The sequence below is a fragment of the Lepidochelys olivacea genome (genome assembly GCF_965140295.1).
Source record: "Lepidochelys olivacea isolate rLepOli2 genome assembly, chromosome: 3".
In the NCBI taxonomy this organism is placed as follows: Eukaryota; Metazoa; Chordata; order Testudines; family Cheloniidae; genus Lepidochelys; species Lepidochelys olivacea.
This window is the reverse complement of record NC_140413.1, coordinates 82,074,269-82,087,407: the sequence shown is the minus strand read 5'-3', so window position 1 is coordinate 82,087,407 and position 13,139 is coordinate 82,074,269. Positions and strand designations below refer to the sequence as shown.

At 40.3% G+C, this 13,139-nt stretch overlaps 1 protein-coding gene across 7 annotated transcripts in view; it reads left to right on the top strand.

Annotated features, from left to right (window-relative positions):
• Positions 1-13,139, top strand: part of ATG5 (autophagy related 5) — a 121,609-nt gene that overhangs the window by 48,826 nt on the left and 59,644 nt on the right. For all 7 annotated transcript variants that reach the window (XM_084624599.1, XM_084624604.1, XM_084624601.1 and 4 more), the window contains one exon: positions 12,421-12,515. In XM_084624599.1, the coding sequence (XP_084480725.1) occupies positions 12,421-12,515 (95 nt within the window). The remainder of the gene's footprint in view (positions 1-12,420; positions 12,516-13,139) is intronic.

The following is a 13,139-nucleotide window of genomic DNA, read 5'->3' as shown; positions in this document are numbered from 1 at the left end:
AAGTTTGTTACAAGGAGGAGGGAGAAAAATTCTTCTTAACTGCTGAGGATAGGACAAGAAACAATGGTCTTAAATTGCAGTAAGGCAAGTTTAGGTTGGACATTAGGAAAAACTTCCTAACTGTCAGGCTGGTTAAGTACTGGAATAAATTGCCTAGGGAGGTCGTAGAAACTCCATCATTGGAGATTTTTAAGAGCAGGTTAGACAAACACCTGTCAGGGATGGTCTAGAGATAATACTGAGTCCTACTGTGAGTACCTCTTGAGGTCCTTTCCAGTTCTGTGATTGTCTCAGTCCTATCAAACAATCAGGAAAACACTAGCTTTACATGTCTTTTATTGAGAGCATGATTTAAATTTTAGGCCAACCCAAGTGGTGGTTCTTTTTAGGAGTCTTCCATTAGATTGGCAAAACGTAGCGCTGAATGAAAATATTAATTAATATCGCTAAAAAATACAACTAGTGAAAGTTAAAGAGAAAATAAAGGTTTTTTTAGTATAACACTTTAAAAAGCTGTGATTATTGTGATTGGTTTATAGAAAACAGTAATTATTCTATGATTCTTTACCTTCAGTGTTCCTCCGATCCACCTCTGTGCCTTCTGCAACTTCTGTGTTCAAGTATTTGGGAGACAAATACAAATTGAGGGCTCTTTAAAAAAAATATTCTGTAAAACTACTATATTACTTTACTTTTTATTGCTTCCTTCTTCTTCCTACAGTGTTAGTCAGTTGTCTGAGGCATGGCAAGAGAAGCTGGAACAGGTTAATGAAATGGTATCTTAAAGCTTTCCTTTTTTGCCATTTCAGGTTTGTCTTTAAAATATTATATCAGTGTGTTTTGTTGCTGAAATGTTTGAATGGTGTTGGTTATCCATTACTAAAATTCTTGGACTTTCGTGACTGTTTTCCTCATGTGCCTGATTTTGTGTTTTTTCTTTTTTAGAAGTATTTTTCTCATATCACATTTTTCTTTAGAACTTAATATTTTATCATTTCAAGACATGGTAGTTGGGGTGTTCTATGGAACAATAATCAAATTCCTTTATTTGGCCTAGCTTAACAGCTGCTAAGATGTGTCATTGTTTGGCCATAACATAAGCCTTGTTACACTCCGTATTTAAGTAATAAGATGTGTGTTTTCACATAGGAGCAATGGGAAGAAGTACAGCTGCTGTTTCTACTTAAAGAAAAAAGTATACTTTGGCCTGATGCCTTGCATATCCTCACTTGAGCTTCATCTAGATACACTGATGACCTAGAAGGGGAAAATATATGGCCAGTTTCTAATGCAATAAAACAGAACACTTACAGTGAAACTTCAATACATGAGCTTGTACATTAAGTGAAGATAATTACAGAGGTTGTATCCTACTTACATCTGAAAAAAAAATTATCTTCAGGGCTTGACAATCAGGAGAATGTAATGTGCTGCTGTGTCAAATAATTTTTCAAAGTAAATGACCCATTAACATAGTTAAATGCCTGCAACAAATTGACTTGAATCTTATCAATAACATTGTGTTATGACCTCTTCCTCCCAAAAAAGTAGTTGTGGAACATTATTCAGAAAACTAAAGTAATATAACACTGAAGTTCACTAACTTCTAAATCCTCCATGTAATGTTGTTAATTTTTTCCCTACTCTTTATCTTCTGTTTTGCCTGTTCTGTGTTCATTTCTGTTTTTTTCTGCCTCTTATCACCATCTCTGTTGCTGAAAATTTCTTATCACTCTTCCTAATCTGTTTTGTTTCCCATTTCCCACAAGGCTCATTTTTAAATTTTGTCAGGACAAGTTCTTTAACCCATACCTAGTTTTCTCCCGGATAGCCTTGTCTCCCTAATCCTTCTATCTCACTGCCTATTCCCACAAAAATACTTCCTTCTTGTTAGGTTTCTTTTCCTCTTCCCTCCATCCCTGTCTGGACTTGTGTTTCCCATATGTATACTCTCTCTCCTCCTTTGCATTGTCAACAAAAGAAAAGCAAAAACTTTGATATTATACAAATTCAAGTTTTAAAATTTTCAGAAGGAAAACTATTTAAAGAATGAACTCTTTTCCACAATAAGCCATTCTCTGTTAGGAAGGCCGTTCTCTGTAACCTGTCTGGAATAGAGCAACGTCACTTTCCCTTGTAACAATAATTCAGATAATTATGTTTGTAACACATTTTCAAGCTGCTATTGCTTGTTGGCCATTTGTATCTTGTCTACAGTATACCAGCAGTTTTACTGTTCTTTGTAGATGTGATAGATCAAAGGCCTCTACATCTTATGTTCCTAAAACATTTGTAAATGGCCTCCAGAGAGATATAAAATTATATGAGAGTTCTTTGTCCTCTGGAACTGTGCCTGTTTCATTGTGATAAATGCCTGGGAGGAGGAATTTAAAAGTTAAACTGCCTTCTTTTTTTTTTTAAAGCCATGTTACTACACACTCTAATTTTAAACAGTGCTTTAAAGTTTTCCTTATTTATATTAGGTGTCTTGTTTGCAGTTTGGACGTGAAGAATTGTGATTCTTCAGCTTGGCTGCTCAAATTGATCCCAAAGGCACAGTTTCAGTCTGCAGTAAAGTCCTAATCCCTTATTTACTTTAGTTAAAAATAATTTTCCAATAAATAGGCATAATTTAGGTAATTTAACCATAAGATGGCACCTTTAATATCAAGGTGTTATAGGCTTGTGAATTTCATGACGTTTATTTAATATTAACTTAATTTCAATGTATTTTGAGTTTGCATGTTTAAAACCAAATTCACAGTTGAATAACTATATGCATGGGAAGCCTTCCTGTGTTGCTCTGTAAGGTCACTACTCTCTCCACTTACTTTCAGATCTCTTTTTCAATACCTGCATCTTCTGTGATGCTTATAAGAGATCAACCAATTTAATAATGGATTGATGGACACATGGCATTAGTTAGTATTTACTTTAGAGGTCATCCCCTAAAGAATGAATGCCATGTATTAATGTAAAGAAGCAACAGTTTATTCCCATTATAAATGTTTGGTGAAAGCTCTGTCAGTCAGCCCCATAAGATGGGATATGAAATCTATATTGTTGTGTAACACCATTTGCATCTATTTCTCTGCAGTTATTTAGCCTGAATCTTTTACCATGGAACAAATTACCTTCTAGTTCTCCATAGCAGATCATTGTCACCTAATACCTGGAAGTAGTCTGGAAATACCTGCAAACTTGCCAACTTCTCCAAACAGTGAGTTCACATTGCAGTGCTCAGAGGTATCATCTGGACAATTTTATTTGCTTACTTGGATTTCTTCAGTAATAAAACAGTTGGCAAGAGGTCAACATATCGTGGGGACTTTTCCATAAAAAAAAAGTGATTGTAAGGCTCCTTTATGAAAAAGAAAAAACACTTCTGTTTTCTACTTATGGCAGTGTAAAGCTAAAAGTGAAAGTCTTCTCCATACTTACATAACAAATATCTTGTCAGTATTCAGATATACTTTGTTAGACTGAAAAGGGTAACAGCTAGACAGTAGTCCCAGATAGGCAGGGCAGATTTTTATCTCTAACTCTTCCTATGCTCCATTACCAAAACAGCAGCAGCATCATGACTGTTGGTTGTTTGGCTCTGCATTTTTATGATACAAGAACACTGAATGATTTTGGCATATTACAGAGGGATCCTTCAATAGCCAAGCCACGAAAGAACTACCAACTTTAAATTCAATGTTAATTTTATATATAATATAATGTAAATGTGGTTGATAAAGGATAAGTTTTAAATGTAGTGCTTCTAGAATGTTTGCTTTATGTATGAGGTATTCTGGATAAAAAGAGCTCTTCACATATATAATATGACTGTTTGGCTGAGCAATTTAAAGTGATTTATAAAGTGTTTGTAACTAGTCCAACAGTGTTAGAGCTACAACGGTAGGACTGGTGTTGACTTTGGAGAAGGCTACTTCCCCTCTTCCCAGGTAGAGGCAATGTGTGCTAGGGGTCTGATCAATGGGAAAGGTAGGTATTTTTGATAGGCAGGGTAGATACCATTTTACCACATTAACTTCTAGGCATAATTCCATAGGATTGTTTGCGTTATGTAGTTTCAGAGCTAATTTGTCAATAGGAGCATCTCATGGTCTGTTGTTCAGCTGGCATCTTAACAGTCTGATTGATTTGTAATGGTTCTACCAAATACTTATGATTACACATTGCTGGTATGATTTATGTTGTCCATGGATGTGCAGTAGAAGGAACATAAATGCAATTTAGTTGCTTGTGAAAGAGTGAATTGAGTGACATGGAAGGTGCAATCCTTTATTTCTACAACTAGTAGAGCTGTGACAGCAATGGTATAAATTTCATAATTGTGGGTCACCGATGCCTCAAACTTGTGTTAGAGGAGCCACTCCCAAAATGACTGCATGTCTCCATGAACTTTGGATCCTGGGCACCTCTACTAAGACTGTCAAAAGACAATTAAATGTTGTGTACTGTGGACAATTGTACACTAGCTTCGATCACCACCTGATTTCACATAAGCCAACTGTGATGGGTAGGGCAGGGGTTGATGCAGGCCAAGGTAGAGGCAGGGAGGTGGGTCATCTGGTCTCATTGCTTCCTGCATTTGTGTTATACATGAGGTCAGACTAGATGATCACAACAGTTCCTTCTGGCCTTCGTATCTGTTAATGGTAAACAGAATTTGCTTGAAGAATACAGGAGGCTGGGAGGGGAGGGAAGTGCTCTCTGGCCTTGTCTACACTACCGCAGTAAGTCGACCTAAGTTACATTACTGTTGACGTAGCTTAGGTCGACTTACTGCGGTGTGTACACCGCGCTGCATTGACAGGAGATGCTCTCCCGTTGACTTACCTTAATCTTCTCGTTCCGGTGGAGTACTGGAGTCAACCGGAGAGCGCTCTATCAATTTAGCGTGTCTTCACTAGACACGCTAAATCGACCCTGCTGCATCGATCGCTTAGTGATGTTACTTTAAAGGGCTGGAACCGATTGAGGGGGAAAGGTCTGCTGGATGGAGACTTCCATGCCATGATATCCATCAGGTGACAACTTTTTGAGTCTCTAGCAACTACATTGGAGTCAAAATAGTGAATTTATATAAGGTGAAAGGCTTTGAATCCCTTTACTATTTCTCCTGAGCCACTCATACCGAAATGCTGTTTCAGTTTTGAACTGTCAGATTGCTGGGTTGAGCAAGGTAGATTACTAACAGCTGTGATAAGGTAGTATGCATCTGCATTAACACATGTCTGTAACATATCTCCACTGTTTGTCTTACAATACTGAGACCCAGAATGCTGCTTTGGTATTTTGCAGTTAATTTTTGCTATTAGAAGAGGTAATAGCTTTAAAACTGAAGAATTGAACAAATGTTTTATCCAAACTACAGATTTAATAGAATCGTACAAATGTATGGTTGCAGTGGACCTTGAGAGATCATCCCACTGTCAAGGTTCCTTCCCCACTCTGAACGGTAGGGTACAGATGTGGGGACCTGCATGAAAAACCTCCTAAGCTTATCTTTACCAGCTTAGGTCAAAACTTCCCCAAGGTAGAAAATATTCCACCCTTTGTCCTTGGATTGGCCGCTACCACCACCAAACAAATACTGGTTACTGGGGAAGAGCTGTTTGGAATCGTCTTTCCCCCCAAATACTTCCCAAAACCTTGCACCCCACTTCCTGGACAAGGTTTGGTAAAAAGCCTCACCAATTTGCCTAGGTGACTACAGACCCAGACCCTTGGATCTTAAGAACAATGAACAATCCTCCCAACACTTGCACCCCCCCTTTCCTGGGAAATGTTGGATAAAAAGCCTCACCAATTTGCATAGGTGACCACAGACCCAAACCCTTGGATCTGAGAACAATGAAAAAGCATTCAGTTTTCTTACAAGAAGACTTCTAATAGAAATAGAAGTAAAGAAATCCCCTCTGTAAAATCAGGATGGTAGATACCTTACAGGGTAATTAGATTCAAAACATAGAGAATCCCTCTAGGCAAAACCTTAAGTTACAAAAAAGACACACAGACAGAAATAGTCATTCTATTCAGCACAATTCTTTTCTCAGCCATTTAAAGAAATCATAATCTAACACGTACCTAGCTAGATTACTTACTAAAAGTTCTAAGACTACATTCCTGGTCTATCCCCGACAAAGACAGCATATAGACAGACAGAGACCCTTTGTTTCTCTCCCTCCTCCCAGCTTTTGAAAGTATCTTGTCTCCTCATTGGTCATTTTGGTCAGGTGCCAGTGAGGTTACCTTTAGCTTCTTAACCCTTTACAGGTGAGAGGAGCTTTCCCCTGACCAGGAGGGATTTCAAAGGGGTTTACCCTTCCCTTTATATTTATGACACCCACCCATGCCACTGTGCTGAAGCAGGGACAAGTATGCCTAGACTGACCCAGACAGTTGTTTGTCTAACCTGTTTCTAAAAACCTCCAATAATGGGAATTCCACAAACTCCCTTGGTAACCTATTCCAGTACTTGACTATCCTTATAGTAAAACATTTTCCCTCATATCTAATTTAAATATCCCTTGCTGCAGATTAAGATTACTTGTTGTCCTTCCTTTAGTGGACATTGAAAACTGTTGATCACTGTCCTCTGTATGACAGTCCTTAGCATAGTTTACTCCTGGGGGAATTTTGTGACACTGTGTGTGTGCAGAATTCATGTCCCCCATGGATTTCTTTGCTTACCCACAGAAACTGACTGGGAAGTAAAGGGAAGCTGCAAGAGCAGTCACACGCACCTCCCCAGCAGCGCAGGCGCATTGCTTTGGGTGCCTGGAGCAGTTGGGCTCTGCGACGTCATAAGTTACCATCAGCAAAGCGAGGCAGCAAGAAGAGCTCTACCTCTTCTCACCTGGTACTGAAGAAGCCAGCTTGGGCTCCATGTGGACTTCGCTCAGAGCAGTTGAGATCTATGATACCATCAACTCCCTCAGCCACTATTACTTCGTTGCGTGCCGTGGACACAGTACTGGCAACACTCTTGATACCTCAAGGAAAGCTAAATTCCTGAGACCTTGCTGTGTCTGAGATGCCCAACTCACTTGCTTGGCTCCGATATGCTCCAAGGACTTGCAGGTCTCCGGACATTCGAATGGTACTGACTGTTTCATCTCCTCTTTCTTCCAATGCTCCACCGCTACAGAGTGATTTGGAAGAGGAGAATTCTGATGAAGATCTTGTCTTGGTCTCCCAAATATCTGTGCAAGGTTCTTCTCTCCATTCTATAGAAGCTCTTTTCCAGAGGTCTCTGAGGAGATTGGTATCACTCGTGATACACCCAGACTTGCTGGTATGACCACCCATAGATGCCCCCAACCATGCAATATACGCCACCTCCTTAGCCATACTAGGACCTTTGGGCAGCCTATCGCCAGCAATTCTCTAGCGTGTTGAGCACCACCCACCAAAGAAATAGTCTTCATCATCCTCCCTCTCTAGGAGATGAGACCTCAGGAAGAAACCTTTGAGAAACAAAAAGCTAGGGCTGATGAAGATGTCTCTTCACCAGCCAACAGCTCTTCTTCATCCCTGAATGAAGCAGTTATGCCACCTCTTCCATTCCTGGTGAAAGATTTCAAGCAGTTTCAGGACCTTCTCAAAAAAATTGTGGATTCTTTGCCGATCCCTCTTGAGGAGGTTAAAGAATCACATCAGAAGCTGCTTGACCTTCTTTATGCAACTTCATCTGCCTGCATTGCCTTGCCTATTAACCTTCGCAGGGTCCAGTGGGGCCTCAATATCTATCTGGCACATCTCAGCCACAATTCCACCTACATCCAAGAGAGTGGATAAGAAATACTATGTTCTATCAGAAGACTCAGAATTTTTATTTTCTCATCTCTCTTCTAACTCTTTGGTGGTTTATATGTTTAATGAACATGGGAGGCAGCACCAACCGAAATCTACGCACTACGACAAGGATCATAGTAAGCGCCTTTACCTGTTTTGGTAGAAAAATTTTATGCGTCAGCTACCAGGCATTAATAGTGAAATACAATCATACCAAGCTGAACTCATTTGTTGAGCATCAACCAGCAGAACATAGAGCAATTCCAGGCAATTATTGCAGAAGGCCCGCTGCTCACCAGAACATCTCTGCATATCTCCCTCGATGCTGCTGATACTGCTGCCTGTTTGATTTCTACAGCGGTAGTTGTGAGAAGTGCTTCCTGGATCCAGCTCTCAAGATTTCCGAAGGCGGTCCAAAATATTGGTTGAAGATATCCCTTTTGATGGTACTAATCTGTTTGACAGCACAGATTAATCTGCACCCGTTAAAGGACTCCAGGGCTACTTTTTGTTCACTTGATCTATAACCTGCCCACAAGAGAGAGTTTACTAAGTCCCAGATGGTGCAAAGATCCTGTCCTGCTCAATTCTTAAGTCCCAGAGATCATATGAACCTCAACACCAGAGACAGAGATTCCAGAGAAGAAAACAACCCACTTCTCAACCTTCAACCTCACAGACTCCCACCTCAAAGCACCCATTTTGACAGGATGGTTGAGGTCCTGAGTTACCATCCCCATTCTTACCAGCTGAATTGATTCTCCAGCCTTCCTCTTTTTGGTGGCCACCCTTATTGCTTCCAGCAGGCTTGGAAGTCACTCACTATGGACAAGTATAATCTGGAGATCATTTTCACAGGGTACTCCATCCACTTTGCTTCTCTTCCATCTGCCAGTCCCCGTTCCCCATCCCTCTTCACAGGCCACTCTCATGAGAACTTGCTATGACAGGAAAAAGACTCTCTCCTACTCCAGGGTGCTATAGAACTGGTTCCTGTGCAGCAGAGAGGGAAGGGGTTTTATTCTGGGTATTTCCTGGTTCCAAAAAAGGATGGCAGTTGGAAGCCTATCCTAGATTTAAGGCCTACTCAACACCTTTATGAAGGCACAAAAATTCTAGACACCTACCATAGGACAGATAAACACCTAAAGAAACCTCTCTGTACATCAACTTCCTGGAACACAGGGCAGTCAGATACACCTGTCTCCAGTTTCTACCACTAATCGGGGCAAACAGATAAAGCTCATAATGGAGAACATGCATGAAAAGCCATGTGTTTAGATGTGGTATCAAAGTATTTCATTTGTGCACTTCACACAGGCTGTGCCCTTGCCGCCTGACATTGAAACAGCACCACTGCTCCACTGACCTCAAATTTAAGTTAATTCCTCTTACAGCTTGTAGCAATATCTTGATTTTAGTAAAGCTTTTGACACAGTCCCACATGACATTCTCTTAAGCAAAGGAAGAAAATGTGATCTAGATAAAATTATAAGGTGAGTGAAAAACTGGTTGAAAGACTGTACTCAAAGAGTAGTTATTAGGGGTCAGTGCTTGGTCCAGAGCTATTCAATATATTCTTTAATGGCTTGGATAATGGAGTGGAGAGTATGCTTATAAAATTAGCAGATGACACCCAGGTGGAAGGGGTTGCAAGCACTTTGGAGGACAGAAATGAAATTCAAAACAACTTTGACAAATTGGAGAACTGGTCTGAATTCAACAAGATGAAATTCAATAAAGACAAAGGCAAAGTACTACACTTAGGAAGGAAACAAATCAAATACACAACTACAAAATGGGGAATAACTGGCTATAAGTGGTAGTGACGGAAAAGATCTGGGGCTATAATGGATCACAAATTAAATGAGAATCTGCAGTGTTATGCAGCTGTGAAAAAGGCTAACATCATTCTGGGGTGTTTTAACGGCAGTGTCATATGTAAGACACAGGAGGTAATTGTCCTGCTCCATTCAGCACTGGTAAGGCCTCCTAAGGAGTACTGTGTCCAGTTCAGGGAAACTCACTTTAGGAAGGATGTGAACAAATTGGGGCAAGCCCAGATAAGAGCAACAAAAATGATAAAAGGTTTAGAAAACCTGACTTATGCGAAAAAGTTGTGGAATCCCCATTGTTGGAGATAATGAGAAACAGGACAAACACCTGTCAGGGATGGTCTAGGCCAGCATTTCTCAAATGCGGTCACTGCGACTGCATTCGGCCACCAGGGGCTTTTTTTGTGGCCACAGCCTCCTGGGCGATGATTGCAGGGGTGGGTGCAAGCAGCGTCCCCTTCTGCGGGACTGCCAGCAGGGGTTGGGCCCTGTCTCCCTCTGGAGTCAGAAACGCTGGAAGAGCAGACAGCTGGTGTGAGTTCCCCACCTTCCTGGGGCCAGTGGGGCTCGGGCTTCCAGCCTCAGCACTGGGGTAGTGGCAGCAAGCTCGACCATGGAGCGGTGGGCTCTGGTCCCTGGGTGCAGGGATTCAGCTTGGCCCCTGGGCTTCACGTGCTGGCCTCGAGCTTGCCACCCCTCCCATCACCGCTGGCTCCTGCTGCCTTCTCCAGCCCCTAAGCCGCCTCCCCATCGCACCTGGCCTCTGCTGACTCCTCTGGTCCACCCATCCATTGCCCCTGACCCCTACTGCCTCCCTATCCACCTCCCCATTCAGGGCTTAATTTGTCCCCCAGCTTGCTGGGGCTGAGTAAATTTGCTGTGGAAAGTGATATTTGTATTTTTGTTAATATATCTTTTCACTGTCTCCCTGCTAGCAAGCAAGTCTGCTTCTGTGAAAAATATTAACAAACACACACATACCACTTTTCACAACAGCAGACTTGCTAGCTAGCAAGTCTAAAACAAAAAAGCAGCCCAAAAAAGGAAAAGTAACAGCAGCAGCAAAAGACAAGAAAACGAAAAGCACCTTATTTTTGTTTCTATTCTGTTTCGGTCCAGTAAAGAATAGACACAACAGTACATTATCTTGATTACTGAGTTTGAAAAAAAAAGCCCTACATAAATAAAGTACGATTTGGATATGTATATGTGCATTTCCCCCCCTAAAATTAAGTATTTTAGGAAAAATTGTCAGAGCAGCACCAGCAAGAGTGGGTGGCCGCACTTTGAGGCCACCAAAAAATTTGTTGAGCGAACCCCTGGACTCTAGGTTTACTTGATCCTGCATCAGCACAGGAGCTGGTCTTGATAATTTCTTGAGGTCCCTTCCAGCCCTATGTTTCTATGATTCTATAATATGTATCAATCATTGGTAGCTTGTTCAGGATACAGATAAACCTTTTTTGCCTGGATTGAACCACAGCAATCATATTATGCCTGTCTAATTTTATTTACTTTGGTTACCTGTAACATGTTGGATTTAAAAAAAAAAAATAAAAAAAGTAGACCTTGACTGTATCTGAGATCCAGTTGAGCATTGTTGCATTGGGTATGTGTGATAAGATACAACATATATGCCTTAAGAGAGCCATCTGTTGTGTCTTAGGTTGGCAGTTGATCACGACTTTGTGGGCCCCTAGAGCACTGATGTCTCTCTATCTCTGTCTACTTCTTAATAACAAACCTGTCTCAATTTTAAAGGTATTTTTCAGTATGAACGTGATTAGCTCCCCACATGTCATCTCCCTCCTCCCCTTCCTTTTTTTGGTATTTGTTCTGCTTGGTTGATATTATCTGAATATCCTCTTTGCCCTTTTAAAGTGCTTTCCTTATCCTATTTTAATTAAGACATTTGTTTTACATATTTTAATGCTATTGTGTTGCACGGCACTCAGTGTGCTTTGGCAGAGACGGAATGTATGCTCTCTGAAACTACTTCATTGTTTCTGATATTACCAACATTAAAACCAGTTAACTTTTAATATAAATTACTATGTATAATATACAAAAATTGATGTGTGTATGTTGAACATATTAAACGTTTACTTTTATTTTCAGGTTGTTCCATCAAAATGTTACACATTTCTTCTGAGATTTCGCTGTTTACAAGTGCTTCCATATTTACCAGAGTACCAGAGCAGATTATCCTAAAAGACCTTCTCTAACTGCAAATGTCAAGAGACAAAAATAAATTTTGTCTCCATGTTGCTGCTTCTGCTCTTAGGTCTCCTGTACTTTGCACCTGATTTTTCCTCTCAAGTTAAAAAAGCTGTTAAATATGAAAAAATGGGTAGCAGAGAGCAGTAGTAGCAGAGAGCATTAGCAATATCTGCTTCTGGTTGAAATAGCAGCATTCTTAATGCTGTGTTACACAGTATTTCTCTACCCTTGGAAGAAGCAGAGTGAAATGAAATCAATTTCTCTTTAGTTTCTGACAAGTCATCACATTGTGACTGTGGTGGCACAACATAGATTACCTGCTCTATGTTTATTTTCAGCAGTGTGGGAGGGCAATTCCCCTTCTTGAGGCTATATAGGGAACAAGAATTATGGGGGAAAAAACCTACTCACAGGCAAAAATTCTGTGATAAAAGGGTTTTAGATGCTTCACTTTCCTGTGTGTATGATTGTGCCTATCATATTTTGTGTATTTTTTTCCGTAAAGAAGCATATACGTTATTAATGCTAATAATTAATACAACTCTTACTTTCACAGACAAATTTGACCAATTTTGGGCCATAAATCGGAAACTCATGGAGTATCCTCCAGAAGATAGTGGATTTCGCTACATCCCATTTAGAATATATCAGGTAGGAGACAACATGAAAAGCCTCATGTTTTACAAAACTGTTGTCATGCTGAGATCTGTCAAATGTAATGGAAGTAAACCATATGGAATGATAAGTCCACTTACTTTTAGCTGGAAAGTAGAATTAGGTGGTCTGTTTCCTCACATTTGCTGGGCTGTTCAGTTGCATGAATTAACTGAGGAAATAGAAGAAAGTCCATAGAGCTTGTTACTCTCACTTGATCCTAATAAGTAATTGCTGCTCATTGTGCCAGAAATAGGTGCACAATACACAAAAGTATGCTAAGTGCTTTACAGACAAATAAAACAAAATACTAGCCTATGTGTTTACATTCATAACTCTGCTAGACACTAAAAATCATGGTCTTAATAAAGTGACTTGATTTATGACTTAATGCAACAATCTGTAACCCATTAACCCCCATTTTTTGTCCTTTGATTACAGAGGGGTTATTGGATCACTTCATCTTGAATGGTCTCTTACAATAAGTGTTAACTACCTGTGCTAAACGATAGGTTCCACCTTGTATTTAGCTGTCACAAAGGGCTTGTCTACATATAAAGTACTGAAGCAGCACAGGTGCACCTCTTTAGTGAAGAAGCTACTATGCCGACGAGAGAGCTT